The following is a 25,918-nucleotide window of genomic DNA, read 5'->3' on the forward strand; positions in this document are numbered from 1 at the left end:
CTACACAAAAGACGGTTAAAAGCATAGACAAGCCAACCCAAAACCAACAAAGCACGACGTTCCATTTTCGAATCTACATAACTTTATATTTCAAGTCATGTGTGCGCTCTGCGCTCCCACCGCTTGCACATGGCACTATGGAATTTGACACGCAGATGTTTTGCCGACTGAATAAAATACCTAATAAATATGGCCGCTGCACTTTCTGTCTTAGCGTTAAAAAGTGTTGCCATGTCGGAAATAGAATGTGTTTTACAGCGAATCGTAAAAAGTATGTGGATGTGTGGAATGGTTTATGATTTTGTTCTCGATTTTATTCTGCCATTAAACGTATAACATTTACGTATTTTGTAAAGACAGTGTACGTGTGTGTATGCTTTTATTATTTCATTTAGTAGCACGTATTAGTGACCCGAATCGTTTCCTTTCCAGTGTAACCTGTGTAACTCGATAAGAGGTTATCTACATAGTCGTGTAAATTGCTTTAATGGTGCTACCTATAAGAAAAAAGTTCTCGCATTAAAGTATTATCAAACAAAAAGAATATGTCAAAGCTTTAAAACGAAACTTATGTTTCTGTTAGCAGAGGCTAAGGTCCATTAAAAAATTAAAACCATATTTAACAAGTTCGTGAAAGTCAAATCTAGTTGGCATAATGTGAATCACGGCGTAGCCATTTGACCGATTAAAGAAAGTGCCGGGATGTCCATTAACGACGCGTGCTTTACTCATAACGTATTGAAGATTTGACATGTCGTTTAGAGTGTTGCCTGTTGTAAAAAATATTTAAAGGGCTTTGACACACTAGATTATGAAACTTATGAATCAAACACAAATGGAAATCTGTATTTACGAACGGATTTGAACGAGCATTACGTAGTTTGGAATTTGTGCTTAGCATATCTTAGGATAGGTAGTTTTTATTATGGACATCATCATCATACGCAGACATAGCCGCGATCAATAAAATTGATCCTTATTTTTTATTATTGTTTTACTAGCTTTTGCCCGCGACTTCATCTGCGTGGAATTAGTGACAGCAGCTTAAAGTAGGTATTGCGCCTGAATAATGCTAATAGCAATCATTCAATTCGCGCATTGCTTACTTCAATTATTAGGCAATTCATTAACTCTTTCAATTCCACCCCCCTTTGCACTCTCTTCAGGGATGATTTCCGACATAAAAACTATCCTATGTCCTTCCCCGGGACTCAAACTCTATACCTAATTTCAACTAAATCGGTTCAGCGGCTTTATTAAGCGTGAAGAGGTTAGAGTCAGACAGACAGACAGACACGCTTTCGCCTTTATAATATTCGTACCTATGGTGTCTCGTTGTAATATTGACAATTATATTATATGAATAACCCTAACACTTGTGAAAGCCGTGTACAATGTCGCAGAACGTCAGTGAATGTACATAATATCGAAGAACTTTGCCTTTCCCAGCCGGAGGTTTAACGGCAGCATTATGGCAATCAAACGCATTCCACGATAAAGGAATTCGCCAGGTTATGGACACACCGTGCACCGAACATCTGCTTATGAAGCTTTGCGTAACAAACTAGTGCTTTAATAAAATGTGTAATTTTTAAACAAAAGGTACTTTCCTTCAGTAATGTGTAAGGCGTTACTGCCATAAAAGTTCGTTCGAAATTGACAGCCGACAATTTGCTGTGATGATCAACGATATTAGTTAAAGTTAAAGGTCAGCTTCAAAATATTACATTTCATTAATGCGGTAGACCGATTGGTATAAAGAATTAACTTTTAGTATCCTTTACGATTTGTGCTACTAGCAGTCTTAGTTTGTTTGTTGATGAAACATTGACAAATAACTGATATGTATAAATATAGCAGCTTAACTTAACTGAAATTATTATGTCATTAGTAAATAATTTATTTAGGTACGAATTATAATTAGGATCCAAGCATTCCAAGCATTATTGTTATTAAGTAGATAATAGAATAAGAAGAATTTTAACGCTGGCATTCGAGTCAAGTTCAGTGTACTTGCACAGCGACCTTTACAACTTTATCGTCAATAACTGAAACGTTAAACAACTTTTTAAATTTAACTTTTTTAATTCGTTGTAGCACCGGCGTGCTATAAATCCGGAATGGCGGATTATTGATGGCTTTCTTTTACGGCTTCAGTTTTATAGCTCTTATTTACGGTGTCATTTACTGTCACGAGGCTTGACAAGTTATTGTAGTGCCCTGGATGATTGTTAATACTTAGTATTTTTGTAAAAATAACCGCTCAAAACCAATCTCAATATATCAGCTCAAAAGCGAGTGACAACTTTTTAAACTCATTAAACGACTTCATGCGAAAAGTCGTAAGGGACCAAATTACTTTTGAAGCACTTAAAAACTTTATTACTTTGATGATATCTTAAGGTTTTACTTTAGGTACTTGGTTTGAGATATTTACTGAGATTTCTAGACTTAATACAAATTCTAGATATGTATTTCGGCAATATAAGAGGGGATGATTTAGACTTCAATAAATTAGGTTAAGTTCCCGGTCGGTTTATTCACCATTCACTGGCTGAGTTTCTTGTTTGGAGGATGACATGGTATTTTTTTTGTAAACATTATATTTTCTTTAATTGAGTAAGTATATAATAAACGAAAGTATAATAGTATAAACAATGTTTTTATATTGGGGGTAGGTTGGGGTTAGAAATTCATAATCGTCATTAAAGTCAATCGATTAAAAGTTTACAACATAATTATCGTTAAAATAATTACTTTTTTTTGCAAAACTTTAAGTGAACGTTAACACTTTGATCAGTATTTTATTGTGGAAACTACAACACAACGTATAGTGTTTAGACAAGGGAAAGTGAATTATGTTGTTATCTAAAATCTTCGTAATTAGTGATTCAATGGCCACAAAGGAGTTATCTGTTGTACAATGAAAGTTACGTTCATTGTTTTATTCTACATTTAAAATTGCGTAAAACCATAGTGATTACCATTGGTATTTAGGTACGTGTGCACTAGATGACTATCTAATCAAGAAGTACATCCTCGGATACTCTGGTCAATCAAAATAAAGTTTTATAATCATTTTTGTTACTATGTCAACATAAAAGCAGCTAGATAAGTATCATTACTATCTGTATGAGTATATACATTTTGTGTAGTAGCGATAAAACGGCATCCTGCTACCTTCTAGCGACTAAACCCTTTTTCTACTTGTCTTGTAATTCATATTTTAGTAAGTGTAACTGGTCCACTCAAATTGACGTAAAGAACATCAATATGTATCGGTGTAGGCACAACTGGACTTTGAAGTACTTACCTAACCTTTTAACTTAATGGTTGCAGGTAGGTTATTTCTTTAGAGTAAGAGCTTTCTAACCAGGTATGTACAGATTTTCATATCCCAGCAAAAGGCCTGAAACATTTAGAAAGGTGTCTCCAGCGGTGAAAGTCATGTGCTTGCAAAAACTCACATCTCAGCGGCCTTGCCAAGGTAACTGCAAGGGGGGCATAACGGTTACACCGGCCCCCGCACACCACGACACTCCATCACCATCGTTACTTAACACCAACACGTTATCCAACGCCTGTTTGACAAGGTACATCAAGCGTAGCATTGAACAGACACAGCATTCTATAACGCATGAATAGATTTAGTCGGACCTGTTCCCGATTTACTTCCTTTATGGATTGCTTCGCAAATATGGAATGCATATTCGGATTTGAGACACGTAGCAAACCTTTTCGGGATGTGGATCTAACTGTGCCACAACCTTAAAGGATGTATAAATAAATAACTTGTTTATTAGACGGTTGCTATGTGCCAAGACTTCAAAGTTCCATTGAAGTTTTTTTGACGAAATAGAATTGTGTCAACAATAACAAAAGGAAGATTTTAATTGAATTCGGATCCTAATGATGAGTCTTTTTGCAACGTCAGAATACCTTGACGTAAACAATTGCATTAGTCCAGTAATGCACAATGTGATGTCGCCATGTGAAGAGTTAATGAGCCTGGGCATCATCATCACATTACAAATGAAGGTGAAGGATAGCAAAACACGTCGATGGAATTTTGGCACGTTCTAAAATACATTGATAAGTGAACTTGATACTAAAGCCTTGTTTGAATGACGTAAAGGACATTTTTGGCAATATTAATCGATTATGGTGTAAGAGCCGTATTAATACATTTTTCGCATATCGTTGAGCAATTATTGCTCAAAAAAATACCTGTGCAAGTAATTTTAAAACTTTTCATCGCATATGGTTCATTTCGACTATTTTCTGTATGATTTAATTAAACCCTCAAACATATTTTTGTAAATAATATAAGGGTGGGCTAAATTATACTTAACTCCATTAATTAAATTAAAATTTATGTCATAAAAACAATAAACAAAAAAGTTTTAAGTCATCAAATGCGCCAGCGTGCAACGTGCCTATTTAGATGCAAAACGCATCGCATCACAACCTTAATGAAAATTCTAGGAGGGTGAACGGTAGGTATAGTAATCACTTACGATTTGGCTGATCTCCGTGATGGGGATAGGGGAAACTGTTTTATCGGATCCTTGGGGGAGCGAGGAGGCGCTCGGAGTCGGGGACACTCCGGGGGAGCCCGGCTGCACGTTGACCACACTCTCCTTGGAGGTGCGGTTGGGAGACAACCTCGCTGGGAAGCTGAGGGTCTTCGTCCACTGAGACAGAGAACGCACCATGTTGGCTGTCCATGAACACTGCACTTCACAACGCGTCACGTTCGCCCGGCGCGGGGGTCGGCGGCCGAATGCCGGATACTACAACAGCCTGCAAGTTGCGACCCGACTGGAGGGGCGCGCCGCGTCCGACAGGCCGTATGTCCACTGCATCATAGAAGCACTTACGTCATTGTGTAGGGTGTAAGTGCGCGTGTGTGCGTCGGTGCAAGCCGTGCACTCGTGCAGTCTTTTGTTTATTGATATGCGTTCGCGTTTAGCCTGAGTTTAATTGGTACGGTAAAGTTCAGAGCTAATAAGGAATTCGCTTTCGCATTTCTAGCGTTTTTATGACACCTCGGATAGTTACAGCCTATCGCGCAGGATATAAATTATATGAAGTATTGTCAAATAATTCTAGTAAGTTTGTAATTGTAACAATAGGTAAGTTTCTTTGCTGTTTTTGATGAAGGCATCAAAAACAGCAAAGCATCAAGCTAAGAAATATAACTTTGATTATATTATACGTGATATAGTACGTTTTTTACCCACTGAACAATATAAAAAAATGAATTATAAGATTTATAAGTTTGGTATGTATTTTGTTTTTACATTTCATTAACGGATAATAAGTCAGGTAGGGTTTGTTTGCGTTTGAGTTTGTGTTCATAGGTAGGTATATGTAAATGTACAACATGATAGCTAAACCTAATAAACAGACAAGTTTAATATACCTATTGTGTGTAAACTACAAAATAACTGAATAAAATTGAACCTGACACAAAAAACATATGAATACCTACATTTACCTACCTACTAAATAAAGTAAGTGTCAGTATGAACATGTAGAACGTATGTGTGTGTACTTAGTTATTTATTAAGTTTTATGCCCGACATGTGGTGAAGTAAACCTCTGTCCGGCAGCTGCTGGCGGAACGAAACAATAACCAATATAACTGGCCACATAGATCCCCAAGACTGTAAAATGACGTAAGGGCCATTATTATTACCTCGTATACGTCACAATTAGCTCCTTAATAGTACATTACGATATATGTGCGAAAAGTAGGTTTATAAGTAAAAAGCCTTGAATCTTCATACTCCTTGTAAGCAAACTGTCAATATTGATGTTTATCGTGTTCCTTGTAAACCACTTAACAAACAATCAAATACGCGACCTAGTTATCAGTCTACCTGCATTAAAATTCAACAAATTCATCGTGTCTAAAGCCCAATAATATCGATTTGCTATTAGTATTATGATGTATAATTACATGTCACTTACAACATTTGGTCCTTACATCATTTGGCTTCGACCCACATCTCGGGAATTAGCGACGGTCGTAAAGGTTCGAAATAACACTCATTTACGACGGGGTGGCACCCTTGGACTCAGTTTTAAACTTGTACATTTTGAATTTAAACGGTCAATGTATTAATAACTCGGCTCAATGATGGAGCTGGCTGTTATTAACATTGCATCGTATTGGACATAGCATTATACAAATATACAATAAATATGGATACCATAAAAAAATTACGTAAGACGTAAGGGACCATTAGTAATTAAATATCATTTGCATTGATTTGTTTTCAAAAAGCTTAAACTGTGTATATATTAGCGAAAAAATTGATAAATACTTTGTTGGAATTCTAGTTTTAATTATTTTCTATTGTATTCCGAAAAGATACAATTATGGTGTAATATGAAAAACAGTTTTTGCGTAAATTATTGGAAATCAACCGTATTAAACGAATTGAACTTGAACTTGAACTTAATCATGAAGTATATTTGACTGAGTTAGTTTTACTTATTTATAATGTTTAAGTAGGTACCTAAGCATCGGATTGGAAGTCGCACAAGATTCTAAGTTATCACTTATTCAGATTCCCATGAGAATAAATAAAGCTTTATAGAAATATTTTACTCATAAGCTTAATTGCACAAAATACTAAAATGATGGAAGGAGAACATCAATTTCGCTCATTCAACCATCAATATTTTATTGAGAAAATATAATCAATATTTTATTGAGAAAATATAAGAAAATATTTTACATGTCAATACTTACAGCTAATGGGGACCATATATTATTACTTTATTATTTTATTGGTATTGTAATATTCGCAGCTTTTACTATGCTAATGTTGCCCCCCGGACACGGATCTTTGCGCCCGCGCAGGCCACCGTGGCAACGCGCACGTGCGCTCGCAGCTGCCGCCCGCAGCGGCAAGGAAACACCTAAAAATGTAAGCTTTTTGAGGTTTAAGAGAGATCTTATGGCAGATTCCTTTTGGTAAGGGCTATTCTTGAGAGTAGCTTTAGTGGCAAAGCGCACAACTTGAGAACTTCTGTGGACATAATTAGATTTAAATGTATACCAAGTACCAACTAACGTCATCCCTTTTGTTTGCTAATAAATTAATACGAATAGGTATTATCAGATTAAATCCACGCTTTAGCAATATCCAAAATAAGCAAAATGACACTCAATTAGTTATTTCTGCTGCCTCTTTAGCACATTTATCTGAGTATTTAGCTATACCTACGTAGTACCTAATCCGACAATCGATATATTACTTACTAAACACAAAATATGACATAATCAGACAATACGATAATGAAAATAGCATAAACGTCGAAAATTGCTCTTTACATCCCCATATCTTTCGCCACGGGAGCTCAGATACAATCTTAACGGCCAAACCTTCCTAATTACTTTCTCCCCTGATGCAACTGCAAGGGACCCTCGAGAACAAAGGAGCCTGAGTGCCCGGCTCGGGGGTCCGCACGAAGGGGTAGCGACCCCTTTTTGTTTGAAGATGCTCTGTATTATGATAGGTTAGGGATATTGGAAGGAGCGTAAAGTATATGTATATCTTAGAGATGTTTTCGATATAGACACATAAATACGTAAATAATGTAATCATTAACATTTCTTACAAATCAAGTGTACTGATATGATATATTCATCAATTAAAATAATTTAAGTGGCCTGTGATTTATGCAAAATTGATTACTTATACTTTTTTTAATGCTCATATGTTACTTAGAGACGATTCGCACATCTTAATTAAAAACGTTCAACTATACCGGTTAGAAATTATTAGAATAGAATAGAATAGAATAGAATAGAAATACATTTATTTATGACAAACAAACACGGATGACAAAAACATGTTGACAAATATACAATGTATAACATTAGTGAAAAATGCCATAAAAGGGTCACAACACAGCATGTGGCTGGCAAAGCCAGCGCTGTTCTTCCGTTGTAACCCAGGCATACGCCGTTCGACGACGAGGCGGTTATGCTATAATTTACTAAACTAATTAAAAACTAGAACTATACTTAAAACATAAAATTGAAACTAAAACTATTTAATATACCACTGCAACATTGCGGCAATTGCCGTATCTGGAACAGGCCTGACAAAACCTAAAAATTGGTACTTTATTACACATATCATCGCATGTAACAATAAGGCATGAATGTAACAATGTTTAACATCAAAAGGCAAATAAAATTGCCAATGCGTTTTTACCCCTGTAAAAATAATTTCACAGTATTTGGGGCATGATTTTCATGTATCGTTTGTTACCTATTTTGACTATTGAACTTACTTACTTAATGGCACAACAACCCAAAATGAGTCTTTGCCTCCGATACACACATTTTATTATTTTATTATCTTTACACGAAATGAACCCACATTGCTACCCTACATATATTGCACTATCGTATTGTTTGAAATTCTACAATCTACATCAACAATACGTAAACATATTCCTAATTATACTAGTTTATGTTCCATCCTAAAACCCTCCTATATTCCAATAACCCTACCATTACCATCCAAAACAGTACTACTTGTCAGTAGCACCTTGTCACATTAACTAATCTGATGCAACGAAACTGTCACAGTTCATTATTGTACTAACAACAACTTTCTTCATTGACCATTGATAGACCTTATATCATTGCAACAAGGCTCACGAAAGTCACGAATCGTCAGTGAAAAGTGACGATGGCACATACGACAAAGAGCTAAAAACTCGTACTTTGTCGCCGACTACACGAGATTAGTCTTACGTCAAAAGCGTTGTAGCCGAAATGAGAAGACTATTTCTGGGCCCATAAATTATAGAGGCAAAGCGTAAAATGCCGCGTCTGTTGTCTATGGGATAATTATTAGAGATTCCTGATTGATTTGGAATATTTGGATAACATAGGTTAATTTAGTATACAACCTCTTTGTAAAGATAATTTTGTTAATTACTTATTCTCGAATTTTTTTGACTTTTTATCAATTTTGCGAAGGCATTCCCGACACAATAAAGGATTTTTTTTTTTTACATAGGTAAATAGTTTTAACCATTTCAATAAAAGGAAGTAAAATAAAAATAGATGACTAAGGAAACTTGTCCATTACATCAATTTGATACCTAATGAGTTGCTAAAATTTTTGTCCATTACAACAATTGGAAACAGTATGGCATCTTATAATGGATGTTTCTTGAATTAATTATACTCTGCATTTATTTTGTAAATAGTTAAATACCTACTTCGTTTGGTGAAATCAAAAGGGAAAAAATATAGAGAAAATACTTTGTGAATATGTAAATTTGTTTGAAGTATGTATTTAGATATTTCCAGGGCTCGTCCCGATTCTTATTATTACCTATATAATATTAACAAGGTCATAGTAGTTTGTCACGGTTATTTTTCGCCATTGACATGATACTACATATTACCTATTGTTATACATCATTTAGTCGTTATAATTTTGTAACTGTGAGAACTGTAATAAAACATAGTACCTACAGCTTGTCGTGACTAATTATTTTGTAATTATTAGCAGTAAAACGCCGAGGTCGCTCAAAACATACTGATTCATACAAACAACTATTTAAAATCCAGAGGAATTACGATGTGAGACATTATTGTATTTTCTAACCCGAAGATATGCATGGGAAAGTACGAAATAAAATAACTATTAAAATACTTCAAAAGGCTATAGGGAAGATTTTCATTAAATTATCCCCGTAGCCTTTAAATATATAGATATTCAGTGTCCCCAGATTTTAGCCCTTTATCCTAATTACATGTTCTTCTGCACATTTAGTTAAGGAAAAAATACGTCATTAGTTTAGGGATCTGAGGACGAATTCCCAACAGTCATTTAGAGGAACTTAAGGAAAACAACTGAAATAAGTAGGTACTATCAAGTAATTAACTAATTATGCAACGGTTTATGGATTCCTACATAAATGACACTTATGAAACTGGTATTTTTGGCCGATTTTCGACTCTATTTCTTCACAATTGTAACTTTTCAATGTTGTTTATTACAAATATGAAGAGCCCTCGATAAGGATAAGGGTATTAACACTTTATTGCACTTAACGAGGGTTAAAAATAATTTCCGGCCCAGACAATAGAAGAAAATAACCAATTTATCCTTAAAACAATTAGTAACGAAACAAAGCAACAATTGAACAATCCTAAATCAAAAAATCATAATAACCACTAACATTTTCTTCAATTTTAAATCTTTACGCTATTGTACTAAGGTTGATAATATAAGCAATATAAATAATAGTTAAAATATTTTAAAATTGTGTTAAGTATGGGGGTAACATCAAGTAACACACACTGTGGGACTGCACAGTTGCACACGTGTTTTTATTTTAATTATCCTGGGCTATGCCGTTAATGTGACAGCCGATAAATTCAGGAAAACAATAAAATTAATGCTTTGTGGGAAAAGCAAATATTGTTAGGGGAGATATGTATTAAATGTCGATGGTATATCTAAATGAGTCTATTATTGTATGGGGGTAGATAATCATTATCATAAACTTAACAACAACAACCGACAATAACTCAAATATATGTTCATGTGCGATTTACCTACTGTTAAACGGATTTAGGTAAAGTCCTATTCACGTGATTAAACATGGGTCAAACGTTGTAGTAGAACGTACATATAAAACGCAAATAACTAAAATGTTAAAGTAATATTAATGTCATCTGCTTACACCATACAACATCGACCATTTTCGCAGCGTTGTATGAGGGCTGTCGGTCTTCTTTATTCTGGTGTAACGATGGTACTAGATGGTACATAAAAAAATCAATCGAAACCACTTTCTTAACCCGCAGGCCTCAATATCAACGGCCAAACGGGTCTCGACCGGAAACGTGACATTTCCATCTCTCTCCACCATTCCCACCAAGCCTGTCGAGTAAAACAGACGGCAATAGTCGAATATCGAGTCCGGATCTGGTTAGTGAACAGCTGATGGACCAGTTCTTGTATTTATGTTGTATGTCGGTTATTATTGAGTATACCTGTATGTGGTTAACTGACCTTTCGAACGTTATGTTTATATCATAGCTATTTTTGAAGAGGCGTTATGATGCGTTAGATTGGAATGTGATTGGTGCAGAGTTACCTTCCTTGCAAAAAAATACTTAAAAAACTTTTTTGTTAATGTATTTTATAATAAATTTGTTTCCTGTGTGCTAACAATAACATAGTTCTTAAGTATTACCTATTGTTACTAACACATTTAATTATACTTTAGTTAATTTTATTTTAGTTGTAATTGTATATGGAACTCCTTGTTCTGAAATAAATTATTTGAATTTGAATAGGAATATTTTTTATTATACCTGCAGGAACAACATAATATATATTTAGTTTTAGAAGTTGTTCCCGTATAAGTAAGTATATAAGTTATAAACTGAAATAGATGTATATACCTACTAAAGACAAAGCCTTCCACAACTTTAAGTAAAATGGCCATAATACGAAAAAAAACCCTCTTCTGTTCAAATTCCAATTCCAAAACCTTCATAAAGCAATCAAAAATCATTATGAAAATTTTTAAATTAATTTATCCTCTGCAGTAAGACGCAGTAACCAACGAATACAAGTAAAGTAAAAGTTACTTAAACAAAAGCATCTATTTACATACTATGTATTACTTTGTTCCGATACTACTCCACAAGCTTTCCTTGAATACGACCAAAGACATACGTAACTTCGTATAAGATGAATACAGTCTAAGGAAAAAACGTGCCTCGGAAATCAAGAAAAAGTCATTCTCGGATAGATGGCGCACACACCTTTAGCCTATCCTCGGCTAGATGGCGTGACGACACCGTTTCATATTTAACAACTTTAAAACATAGATATCAGTGAATGAAGATGGGTCAAAATGATATAAAAATAATAAAATCATTTATCCATATATATACATTTTTTGATAATTTTATACAGTTTCTTTTTGAGTTTTAGTCGTGTGTCGATAGATGGCAGTAAATTTACTGTGACTACAAAATTTACTATGACAGGACCCCTCTATACTATCTATTCTCTTTGATACGACACAGGAACTGTCATTTACCTGTGAGTCCCGTGAGTCCCATGACACTACAGGCCACAAAACATCCAAATGGATCCATTGCCGGACCACCGCTACGCCAGTTAAATACAAATTTAATATCTCACGTAAGTACATGTTCTAAAGCCTAAAGAAAAACCAAAATTTATTTAACACACACACTGATTAAGTAATAGTATTATCATACACAAGTTTAGACCTTAAACTAGTAGCTATAAACCGCAAAAAACGTGTGTCATAATTTGAAATTGGGATGTTCTAATTTCAAGACAGTAAACTTAAAATAACCGCAACCTACGTGAATGTTCAACTCTTTAAATACACCATAAGTTGTTAAAATTAAGCATTACTTTAGCATGTGCAGCAATGTGGACTTGGGACGTTATTGATATAAGATTATACTTAAAATATCATAGTATAATAGACCTTAATTGGGACAAAGATTAACCTGAGATAAAATTCTTGTGATTGTCAACAATGGATTGAATATGAGGATATTTCTTTATATTGGGAGTTTGTGGTTGAAATGGAATTCCGATGGCGCGCCCATAAATAATTGTTGTCATAAGAATAAGTAAATGTAGTTTTAGTCACCTGTTATGTTTTTACTCGACTGCGGCAAATTGCAGTTAATATTAGAAAGGATTATTGGTTAGAAGGATAATATGACTCGCTTAGGAGCCCATACCTAGTATTTAAAACTTGATATTTTGTTAGGCTAGGAAGAGAATTCTATGGACCGATTGGTGTTTCAATGTTGGTAGAGATATTATGAATGGAAGATCCCTATCAAATTAGCTCCCGCAATTCGATTGCTATCTATATTTTATTATTTATTTAATAATTTTATTTATCAAGCAACATGGCTTATAGATAAAGCTAAAAACATTTTTTTTAATTAACATAAAAATTTAAGACATTATTAAAATTTAATTGATTTACGGGAAACATGTCAAAAAAATAAAATAAAATAAAAATTAATAATAATGCAGCCAAGTGGCCTCTACGTGTTGAATCTATATCCCCACGGACCCCACGCAAGCCTATCAAAAGACCGGGATTTATAGACCCGTGAAATCCAAAATGGAGCCACAACGGAGACATGGTGGAGAAGACATAGCATTTAAATTCGTATTTATTATCATTATACTCTAAATCATAATTAGATTCCAAAAAAAGTAAGTCAATGTTGCCACTTTTTACTAGCGCGTCTTGTATTTATGTAAAAATACGTAAATAAAAGTACTTTTTTAAATCGTATGCGTAAAATTACCAATAAATAAATTATCTTAGCGTATTTATTTATAAAAAGGAATTTACTATTTTACAAACAAGTTATTGCAGTGGCAACATTTTTTGGAATCTAATTATGAATTAGAGTTTAGTGTTAACTATTAGATTCCATAATAATTAGTATTTACTGTGATAAAACTAACTAGATATTAAGCAATACATAATATGTTTTGTAAGGTAATTTTAAGTACCTATTTAGCTATTAATGTTAACTTGCCATACCCTATTCAGGGTCCATGTTGTTCAATTTAATTTAAAATACCATCTGTACATACCATGGAATGCAATAAATAAATGATGATGATGATGGCATACGGATAGAACAGTGACTCTAGACTGTAGGTATCGTATCGCACCGTACGAAGAGGCCAATTTTGATATAAAAAATTGTCATTAGCCATCTCACGCGCACCAATCAGCGTATCAAAACAATTTCGAAACCTTAACAAATTCTTATATCACAATCGGCCTCCTGTAGAGAGCACCACAAGATCCTGTTTATTTACTTTGAGTGTTAATGTCAAGTTTAAGCTTCCGATTTAGGCCACAAGGTGGCAGATCATAGTGATGAAATACGCACGGCCTCTATATAGAGTGAATAGGTACTTACTCATCTAAGAAGAAATTATTCGAAAGTTGAGTAAGTAGTGTGTCAATGTTTTTGTAGGTAAGTACTATTATTCTATCAAGAAGCGAATAAAAACAGTAATAAATTAATTTAGTGTCAACTTAAGTGGTTTATAGCGTGGGCGTATACAATCAGTCTATTAAATACCCTCATTAACCATGTTTCCTCGTTGAAACTAATTTTATTAGCATAATATCGATCATGCTCCATTTGCGGCTTTTTTTTTAATTTATGATGATATTGGTTACACGATATTGGTAAAGTCATTATGCTTGACACGCAATGCAAAACACAGCTACTTACATTGACTTATTATATTATCATACTTATCTTGGGGTGTCGAGTTGAACCAAATGGTGAACTTACCTGCAAATAAAAGAGTAATAAAATTAATTTTGAAAAGTGTTTTAACTTCAAAAATCAGCCTTTCTAAATAGGTAGGTACGTCCCACTGCTAAAACACAGACAGAGGGTCTAGCCAAGATGATAATCGTAAGTACATCGACAAACGTTGAACTAGAAGAAAAATACTTAGAGCATTTAGTAATTAGTAACTGGAGACGCTTTGTCTGTAATTTTCTGAACAAAACAGTCTACCGTTTTTTGCGGGGGAGGGGCACGTCAAATGTACGGCTATTTGTGCGTAGCGTGTCAGATTTTTTAACGTCAGTCCATACAAAAGTATGCACAATTGTGCAAGGTTTTCGGCAGAGGGGTAAGCTATTAAAGTCAACTACTGTTATTAAATGTTCTAAGGAAAAAATTGAATATTGGTTGAGATTAGCTCAGGACCGGGACAAGTGGTGTACTCGAAGAGAGGCCTATGCTCAGCAGTGGGCAATAAATGCAGGATTGAAATACTGGTGTTACGCAATGTCTAGGATTACTCGAATCACGACCATGACAGTGACAGCGTCATATGTAACTCATGATTGTTGATCTTGGCCTTGTGTCTTGAATTACAAGACACATTTGCATAACACAATTTCTACGAGACAATGCAGTCGTAACAAAAATATCGATCGCAAATATCGAAATTGTCAAGCAATTCGACAATAATTCATTAATAATACCTATAGTTAATCAATTTCACAATGTCTATTGCTGTGAATAGAAGACACCGTTGAATTTGACAAAAGTCAATGGAATTAGACATCTCGTTTTGGATGAATCTTATAGTCAATATACAAAGTCGACCTATAGTTCTCAAAAACGCGAATCATCTTTACAAAAGCACAACCGCATTTTGCTGCCTCAATGCCGGTGACCCAAAGATGCCAGAGATTCATTGTCCGGTAAGACCTCATACAGTTGACCCATAGACCCTAACATAAATTACACCCCCAACTGTCATTTTGAAACGCGAATGTCATGTCGCGTCAGCTGATTCTGCCAACAGCTGTTGCGATGTGACGTGTATTCCCATTGGTTACAGAGTAAAACAGTCTGACAGGCAGGCTACAAAAGTTACATATTTATTATGTAGCTTTGCAAGTGCATTGTCGTCTTTTGGAGTACATTCTATTCTTGAAGATTTGAAGGTCACATCGGTCCGGAAATACGACGGGCAACCTTTTCTTCCACAGTTTAGCTGTACGAAGAAGGAAGTTTCTGAAAAAACGCACAGGTACATGGTACATGAATTACATGATTGACGCTAGCATAATTAGCCGCTATTTGTAAAAAAAAATATGGAGCCCAGAAAATTGCCACTTATCTCACATCGACCAGGAGCATTGGTTTTAGTATCTCCACCACGCACTTACTCATTGGCCTGAGTGCTCGACTCTTTACGCGGGTGGAATTGTAGTGTTCTGATCAATGGGAGACTTATTGACTTTGCAAAATGGTGTAATTGTATAAGGATGGCTATAGTGTAAGGTCATTTTGGAAGTAATGTTAGTATTGTGAGCATATGTGCACGCGCAGAAAGGGCGTTCCTTTTGTTCGCGCCCGACACCGACAGTTGTCCAAATGTTACCGTTTGGTGTTAATGAGGTGCAGGGATGATTAGTTTTCTGCAAAATTGACGACTCGTATGAGTAAATCGAGAAAATTGACAACTGGAGCGGCGGCAATAACAACGCCGAAACAGTAATGCAGCTACAGTTGACATCCGAATCTTATCGCGTCGATAATGGCAAATAATTAGAGTGCCTACCGCGAACACCGAAGTTCGCACATTGCGTGCATCTTTCTCTTCTACCACAATTAAGGCGTATTTAGAGTGACAGAGAAAGATACCTGCAATTTGCGAACTTCGTTGTTCTCGGTAGGCCCTTAGAAGTGTCTTATTTCTTCATGACTTCTTTAAAAATATTCTACTTACAATTATGTAACCCTATACCTTAATACCTATAACTGTAGCTTTCAGGATAAGCAAGATATATTATATTACAAATAATGAAAATCAAAATACACCCTTTTAAGTACTTCAACTGCCGTAGTCATATTAAGAGTTATGTAACATTATGACCCTGAGTGATTTAAGAACAATTATCTTGTTTATTAAACAATTATATCAATTTTATGGCTATTGCCCAATCGCTCCGTTTACCGGATATTGGGCTAATCGTTCCTTCCGGTCGATTTGACCATTCATTCACCATTCGTTTTCGTTCCATCTGCTAATGCGGATGCTGGTAATTAATATCAGAAAATGAACTCGTTAAAATATTTAAATAAATTCCATTTATGTCAACGTCTCTAGTTTAAAATGAATATAGATATAATTTTAATTATATTATCCGATATCTACTTCATAATGTCTTAACAGCAGTATTTTCATCAGCCACTTATGTGATGTAATATTTAAGTCCTTAAATGGCCCTTAATCTATTCCTTTGACAGAAAAATTACAGTAAACGTTAAAAAGTAAAACATCCCAATTCGAGGGCACCCCTAATCTCACCAATTACCAACACCTTTTTGTCAAAGTAAAAAAAAAGTTTAATAGCCGGCATTATGATTGTCAGCCTGTGTCATCATCAGAAATAAAAATGTAATCACTAAGTACCCCCACGTCTCTTTACTCCCTTTTGTGTTATTGCAAAAGCATTCTTATCGCATCTGAATAAAGTGTAGTTTTAATTTAAGCCTTCGAAAGAAAATGTGACATTCGGAAAGTAATTTAAAATTAAGAAGTTACGGCGCCAACGCCCGCTAGGGACGTGCGTTAGCTCGATTATGATTACGGAGATTTACTCGACTGTCGACTGTCAAACGAATTAGTCGGCTAAGATTATTCAACGTCAACTTGTTTCAACAATCATTTGATTACTTATAGCCCTTATTGGAATGTAATAAGGTTTTTGTTATAATTCCGAGTTCTGGTTTAGGGAGTTTGAGCCACAAACCACGTTGTCAGCGTAATTAGTCCAGTTAACGTTTAAAAAAGGTCAAACAGTAAATGTTTAAAAATAGAATGTAATAGAGGTCCTTTTGCTTTTTTACTGGAATTTATCGAATGTCAACTGTCATCGATAATTTGAATTAAGGAGATTATTTTTAAAAGATTGTGGTATTTATATTTGATTGATTTATTATTGGAGTGACTTGTAAATTCATGTTGATGTTATTTTAACAATAACAGAGAATTCCTACATAATCTGCCTTTGTTTGTCACTAACGTTACCTATTACTAAACATACATTAATAGGTATTTAGCTATTTATGTATTCGTTTTCTTAAAATTACATACATACATCTGCATACGTAGTTACTGGAAGTAAATTTTATATAACACATTTTCTTCTTCTTCTTTTTAGCCCTTTTCAACCTTTGAGATGTAGGCCTCCTTCAATTTTTGCCATTCTGTTCTATTTTGTGCCCTTTGTACCCATTTCATCCAGCTGTTCTTTTGATATCGTCATACCAACGCATTTTGGTTTTCCTACTGGGCGTGACTCTCCCCAAGGTCTCCACTCTACCAGCCTCATACACCACGAGCCGTCCTTCCGGGCGACATGTCCAGCCCACTCCCACTTCACTTTCGCCATTCGTCTGGTTACATCAGTGACTTTGCTATGTTCCCGAAGCCACTTGTTTGTTTTCCTGTCCCTAAGTGAAATTCCTACCATTCTTCATAACACATTTTAATTGAGTTAAATTTTGCAATCAATTTGTCCTAAAAAATGGATTTATTTAATTTTATTTTCACTCTTGTTTAGAACAAGCTATTTCGATTCAGCCATCAATAAATTTCAAACCGAATTCCCGCCTTCACCCAGTGAAAACAATCAGAATGCCCGCCATTTCATAAATTAACTGTCACTCTCGGAACGCATTATCGACCGTTATGACGATTTGTAATACTCCCCTTTGTCTGCCGCGTAAACATTCTATTTTCAAATCTCAAAACCGTTGCGTCACTTTCTCAATTTGAAAATTGAAACAAAGAAAGGGCAGAGAACTTTTAAACCATAGCGTGAAAAAATATAAAGCCGGTGACACATTTATTAGAAGTGTCAGTTGGCTTAGTTTGACAGCTCATAAGTTTCTACCTCTAATTTGTGATAAGCTGAATGTGTGGTTTAAGTAGAATGCTGGCGCTACCGGATTATTGCTTTCACTGACCTTTATGTGGATCGAAGTATGATAAACACCATTACTTGATACACCTTTGTCTATTACTAAGCTACTTAAGTAAGCAGGTAAATTGGATAGTTTGAAAGATTATTTTTATTGCTAAGTGATGTAGGTAATACAACAAAAGACGTGATTTTATAATAGCTTCACTTCAAAATTTTAAAGAGGTGTTATAAACTACTAGTAAAAGATAGAAAAGGAATGTAAAATATAAGTAGATTATTAGCAAATTAGCCATTTTTAATGGAAGACAATTCCAAACTTGTTCAAACAAGAATAGTTGGGATTTATTCTAAAAAGCCGTAAATGGTTTTATTGAATGAAGGCAGGATTTAACCTAGACGGTATCGTTTTAAATATTGTTCATTAGTTAGTTACCGAATAAGGAGCCCGTCTGTCTGTGTGGGAGGCTGCAATTGAATGCCAAACGGATTGGGCAGAACCCGACACATATTTCTTAGTAGCTTGTTAGATACTTAATGGCGTTATTTTCTTATGTACTTGTAAATTAAGTTGTTTGGATTAATTGTATTTAACCTTAAGTAGTTGTTAGAATTCATTGAATTTAATCGAAAAAAAAATAAGTTCAGTTACATAAGTCGTGGTTTGCATATTTTTTACGACTTTTACAAATTTGCTAAAACACATTTGCATAAAAATAATACGTTACAAAATTACATATAAATATTCAAAGTCACACCACCATGGTATGAACACTCACAGTGCACGTACAAATGTAAGTACAAAAGAGGTATTTTAACTAGTCTAGTCCTACCGCATTTATAGAGGGATTACCGCCAAAATCTAAAAATCGCTCGTGTATATTTCGAGCGATAGGTACATTAACTTCGAATTTCGTGTTTCGCGGTAAGGGAATTTGATTTCAGTTAAACGAAACGATCTGCATAATCTAGCAAAAGCAATATTTATGTTCACCGACGCGACACCATAATCGACGATGTCCCATCTCTATTAAAAACAATCGAAATTCTAATTCCAAAAACACATTAGCTAAATTTAAATCTACTTATTCCAAATTTAAAATCCCAGGTTCTTTACAAAACTGTCACGTACTGGGCGTGCAAGGCGATCAAAACAATATGGCGCCTCACATTGAAGGAAATTATACAATTCCGTGGACGAGCGGCGCGTGGCCACGATTTTTCTGATTGTCGATTGTTTATTAATAATGCAAGACAAGAATAGCGGTTCCTGTCGGCTGGTACTGGGAATTGTCGTGCTTTTTGGTACAGTCAGCAGCAGAAGTTGCTAAGCGGGCCAGGTGTTCAAAATGATCTTGACGCGACTTTATTGTTAAGAGAATAAGAGCGTGTCAAGGTAATTTTGAACACCTCGCCCGCTTAGCAACTTCTGCTGCTGACTGTACCTACCTTTGTTATTAGGTACAGGTTATAATCCGTTACATATACCTACCTACTTTATTTAACATTGTCGGGTTATGCTGAAAAATTCCCGTGCAGCTACTTACTTACAATATGCATACAATACAAAGTATTAATTCCTCAAAATCAATTTAAGTTTATGTAATTTAAATAATAATAATAAGGAAACTCATGTATGGAGGGAGCAGTCTAAAGGGCCGGTGACTGTTCCAACGAATTAAGTTATGAGAATGACATATGAAAATCGTGTTATCATGGAATAAATACTATATCCAGCCGTCTGCTTAGCTGGGGATTGAAAAATCGGGTCTTACTGACTTTATCTAATGATTTTGCCAAAAAAACAACTGGTTTACAAGTTCTTGAGTGGCAACTCGGATAAGTCGTGATTTAGCAGCTAGTCTAATCAGTAACTCAATATAGCAGCTCTTATAATTTTCTGCCTCGTCTGAATATTATCTGTGTTGAAGGACCTACACTAAGCTTTGCTGCAGCCGTAGAATAACCAATCAATAAAATAAATAAAAACCCCTACGCCTACGCATTATGCAAAAAAAAACATTTTACTTATTCCAAAAATGCCTTACACCATTTTGGAAAAGAGCTGATACTCTTCAAACTGCTGGATGGATTTTTATCAAACAAAGCTAAGAACCACCACAAGGAAACTCGCCTTCACGTTAAGAATTTTCATCGAAATCGGTCCATCCGTTTGAGAGCCACGAAGCCACAGACAGACACACAGAGAGACAGGACATACATTGATGGCGTCAAAAATGTATAACACCCCTGTTTTTGCGTCGGGTGTTAAAAAAATGGCCAGCAACAGAAAAAAACTCGGTAATCTTCTGCATCCATTCAGTGGGTGCCCATGCCTTCTGGAGTTGAAGTTTTTTCACCCAAAAGGGCAATTTGTCTCAAACCGCTGTTAAAACAATACGTCTGTCCGTTTGTTCAGGCGATGCTCTGATTTATGTGCCCATGTGTTTCGTTGCTAAACCTACCTTAAAACCAAAACGTCTAATCTCCGTTATCGTTAAGTCAACTTGGCCGCGAACACGAACTACCCGCCCCCATACAATCGACGTCACGCTCTCATTGTAAAACGACATTCTGAAATAACATGACAATTCTAATAACATATAAGTATATCTATGTCTGGTACTAGTTTTCGACCTTCGTTGCTAGAAATGGTATTAACTACAAGGAAATCAGAGCGAGTAGAAGTGTTACATATGTTACAAATTAAAATTCTACTCGCCTTTTTTTCTTTGTATGTACTTATAAGAATTTCTAGCAACGAAATTTAGTCGTACCAGATAAAGATATATGTGTTTTCAATGTTCTTGCCAAGTTTCATGTGATTTAACCATGTCATTTTTAAAATAAGAGCGCAGTTTCGATTGTATGAGAGCGGCTTTTTTGGCGGCGCGGCGGGTTCGTATGATTGTTAGGTCTTTTTGATTTTACGGCAGGCGTGCAATCGTGACACATATGGCGTTTGTGTGAATAGGCCTTATTAATGGTGTTAAGGGAGATTCTTTTACTGCTTTTGTTTTGGGAGATCAGTGGTAAATTCGACTTTTTGTAATGACTAGGGGTTAGCTCATTGTCTCAAGTTTTCGAAAGTTTAATTGGGAAAACATTGTAATATCTTGAAATGTTCAATGTCGCGAGCTGCTAGAGATAAGGGGCCCACTGATTAACAGTCTGCCAGGCGGTATCGGCCTGTCAGTTAGAACAAAATTTTGACAGTTCCGAACAACTGACACAGGCGGAAACCGTCCGGCGGACTGTTCATCAGTTGGGCCCCTATAGGTTGCCTACCTACATAATTAACCTGTATAATCATAAAAATAATACATAAATATTAAATACATTAGTTACGTTACCCTAACGTAAAGTGTAAGTGTAAATTAAAACATATAGGTTATAGGTTATGATAGCTTGACTCTACTAATTTTATTCTAAACATTAAAGTCAACGTACAAAACTCAAAGACAATCATGATATATTACATAGGTAGGTACTACTATTGTTAGGTTTAAGATATCGGGTAGATGAGATTTTCACGCCAGCCGGTTGCACCCGGCAACAGCCTTGTCAGTCGGAATATAGCTATACGATAAACGGCCGTGTCTCATTTCTTGGCACCCTTTTCCCTCCAAAATAACAGTGGCGACGACTTAACGGACTTTACGCGTGTGTTGGTTTTATTCGGTGTTATTATTAATCATGGCTAAAATGTCAGTTGGATTTTTGAGTGTGTTCAATCACGAAGAACAGGAGTGGTTATTATATAAGGGCCGCCTTGAACAATGGTTTATAGCAAATGACATTAGTGAGGACACGGACAAATCGGGCGCAAAACGTCGGGCTATTTTATTAAGTAGCTTAGCAGAGCCGACGTACCGACTCGTAAAAAATCTCGCGCTCCCTGCCGAGGTGGGATCGCTCGAGTTAGCAAAGTTAACGGGACTTCTCGACGGCCATTTTAAAACTGGAAAGTGCGGGTTCGCGGAACGTTTCAAATTTTATAGTGCCGTGCAATCATCGGGCGAGTCGTTAGCGGATTGGGCGGCGCGAGTTCGTGGTTTATCATTGCATTGCAATTTCGTGGCGGCGAGTTTAGAAGACACGCTGCGAGATCGGTTCGTGCTGGGCATGACTGGAGGCCCGGAGCGGGACCGGCTATTCAGAGAACCTCTGGAAGACTTCACACTAGCGAAGGCACTGCAGTTAGCGGAGAGCATCCGCTGCGCGAGAGAAGGTGCGCAGCAGGCGAAGGTGCGCGACGCAGCGGACGTGCACAAGGTGACAGCGCGGGCGGCCGGGCCGCAGCAGCAAGCCAACGCGACTCGGCAGAACGGGGTTCCGCAGGCGAGCACCACGCGGGATCAAAAGGGTTCTGTACAGTGTTCAGTGTGCGGATACTTTAACCATGAGGGCAAGAAGTGTAGATTTAGAAATGCGTCGTGCAAGTTGTGCGGTGTTAAAGGGCATTTAATGCGCGTTTGTAACTCGAAGAATGTCCCATCTAATAACCATTTCCTACAATGTTGCACGGATGAAGCCGATGAGGGTGAGTATTTAATATATAATATTCGTACAAATCGAGGAGAACCAATGTTGGTGTCGGTAACGGTGGATAATGTTCAGTTAACATGTGAATTAGACACTGGGTCTGCAGTGACAGCAGTTAATGAATCCGTGTATTTTAAACATTTTTCGAATCATCCTTTACGTAAAAGTCATAAAATACTTCGTAGTTATAATCACGGTATAATCGGGTTGGCTGGAGTGATAACGCTGCCTTTTGTTTACAATAATCAAACCGAATTTATAGAAGTCCATGTAGTAACAGATGGCGGACCTCCGTTGCTAGGGAGGGACTTCTGCTCAAAGTTCCACTTAGAGGTAACTTCGAGGGTAAATGCGTGTAACTGGGATGAGTGTGATAAAATTTTGACAAATTATTCGCATTTATTTTCCGATAAATTGGGTTGCTGCAAAGACGTGGAAGTAAAATTACATTTAAAACCGGATGCGATTCCGATTTTTAAAAAAGCTAGATCGGTGCCGTTTGCAATTCGACCAAAACTCGAGCTAGAATTAAATCGCTTATTGGAGTTAGGTATAATTGAACCCGCCACCTCTTCAGATTTCGCGAGCCCCATTGTCCCCGTATTAAAACAGGACGGTAGCATTCGGTTGTGTGCGGATTACTCTGCTACTCTTAACAAACAGCTGATTATAGAAAAATATCCCTTGCCACGTATTGACGAGTTATTTTCGAAACTTCACGGCGGACTGCAATTCACAAAGTTAGATTTATCGGGAGCGTATAACCAGATTAAATTGCACCCCGACTCACAACCTCTGACCTGCATCAATACACACAAAGGCTTATACATGTATAAGCGATTAATTTTTGGATTATCCAGTGCTCCGTCTATTTTTCAGCGCACCTTAGAGAAAATTCTATCGGGAATAGATGGTGTACTCCAATTTCTGGACGATATTCTGATTACGGGAAAAACTAAGGATGAGCACATTGCTAGACTACGGGAAGTATTTAAGCGACTTGAGAACGCGGGATTAGTTCTTAAAAAGGAAAAATGTAGTTTCTTTCAAGATTCCGTATCTTACTTAGGTTATATAATCGACAGGCACGGGTTACATAAGTCACCTGAAAAAGTAAAAGCAATCTTAAATGCGAAACAACCAAGAAATGTTACTGAATTGAAATCATTTTTAGGGTTGGTGAACTACTATAGGGGATTCATAAAAAACGCATCTACTATATTACATCCGTTACATGAACTGCTACAAAAAAATGTTAAATGGCAGTGGCTTCGGGAGCAGGAGGACGCGTTTGTTGCTATAAAAAATGCACTGGCAGCGGATAACACGCTTGCGCATTTTAACCCGGATGCACGAATAATTTTGACAGTGGATGCGTCACCCTTTGGACTTGGGTCCATCTTATCACAAGTGGGGGATGATGGAGTTGAGCAACCCATATCCTTTATGTCTAGAAGTTTAAATGCCGCGGAAAAACGTTATAGTCAAATCGAAAAAGAGGCAACTGCAATCGTTTTCGGTATCACGAAATACCACCAATACCTGTATGGCAGAGCAACACCATTTATTTTACGAACGGACCATAAGCCCCTTTTATCAATTTTTAATCCCGCGAAAGGGATACCGGAAGTGACCGCAAATAGACTTCAGCGGTATGCCCTATTCTTGGCCGCATATAATTACACTATCGAGTACGTTAGCAGTGCGCACAACACGGCAGATTTTCTTAGTCGCTCCATGGCGATGACGTCATCATTGCAATCTGAGCGAAGCGGCGAGGCGGTCGCGCCAGGGGCGGCCGAAACTGATCGCGCATCCTATATTCATTTCGTAGCAGGAACCGGTTCGCCGCCCGCTTCCGTTTGTGACGTACGCCGCGCTACAGAAACAGACTCTGTTTTATCACGAGTAGTAGGTTATGTTTTAAACGGATGGCCAAATAAAATAACAGATAAAGCGATTAAACCATATTTTGACTGTAGGATCGAACTCTCAGTGGAAAACGGTTGTGTAATGAGGGGCGCTAGATTAATAGTTCCGCAAACCCTAAGAAGCCAAGTTATAACGGATTTGCATCGAGGCCATTTAGGTGTCGCTAAAATGAAGGCAGCAGCGCGTGATCGGTTCTGGTGGCCCGGGCAGAGCGCGTGCATAGAACGCGCGGCCGCCGCGTGCGCAGTATGCACGCAGCTACGCCCCGCACCCCGCCGCGCCCCGCTTACGCCCTGGGAGTTTCCACCTGATTTTTTTTATAGAGTACACCTCGATTTTGCAGGCCCGATTAATAATAATATGTTTTTGATAGCTGTCGATGCTTATTCAAAATGGGTTGAGGTTTTCGATGTTAGCAACGGTTTCGGTTCGGGAGTTGTCATAAATTGTTTATGTGAATTGATGTCTAGGTTCGGGTTAATAAACACAATTTGCACAGATAACGGCACATCGTTCACATCAACAGAATTCGCAGCGTTTTGTAATACGAATGGTATTTCTCATGTCACAATTCCTCCATACAACCCGGCAAGTAACGGTCAGGCGGAAAGTTATGTGAAGATATTTAAAAAAGCTTTGAAAGCCATTCTTCTGAGTGGTGTTCAAAAAAAGGAGCTAAAAATGAAAATACACGAATTTTTGTTTCAGTATCGAAATTCCAAACATTCATCCACTAACCGATCACCGGCGGAGGTTTTGTTCGGTAGGAACCTACGATGTAGATTGGACTTAATGAATCCAGTACCGCGGGGTTCATCCGATGCAGCATTGTATGAAACCGTTCGGAAAAATCAGTGTTCTCAGATGCAGCAGTACCGTGGCAGTA

General features: G+C 36.6%; 2 protein-coding genes across 3 annotated transcripts in view; both read right to left on the reverse strand.

Moving 5' to 3' along the window:
* The window catches only part of LOC134793010 (peroxisomal acyl-coenzyme A oxidase 3), a 310,171-nt gene that overhangs the window by 118,061 nt on the left and 166,192 nt on the right, over positions 1–25,918 (reverse strand). The gene's annotated exons all lie outside the window — the stretch shown is intronic.
* The window catches only part of LOC134793018 (TNF receptor-associated factor 4), a 115,391-nt gene that overhangs the window by 40,515 nt on the left and 48,958 nt on the right, over positions 1–25,918 (reverse strand). The window contains exon 1 of one of the 2 annotated variants that reach the window (XM_063764541.1): positions 4,518–5,062. The exons of the other annotated variant lie outside the window; for it this stretch is intronic. Coding sequence (XP_063620611.1) covers positions 4,518–4,715 — 198 coding nt within the window. The 5' untranslated portion in view covers positions 4,716–5,062. Of the gene's footprint in view, positions 1–4,517; positions 5,063–25,918 lie in introns of those variants that run through there. 2 annotated transcript variants of the gene reach the window in all.

The sequence above is a fragment of the Cydia splendana genome, chromosome 8 (assembly GCF_910591565.1).
Source record: "Cydia splendana chromosome 8, ilCydSple1.2, whole genome shotgun sequence".
Classification (NCBI taxonomy): domain Eukaryota; kingdom Metazoa; phylum Arthropoda; class Insecta; order Lepidoptera; family Tortricidae; genus Cydia; species Cydia splendana.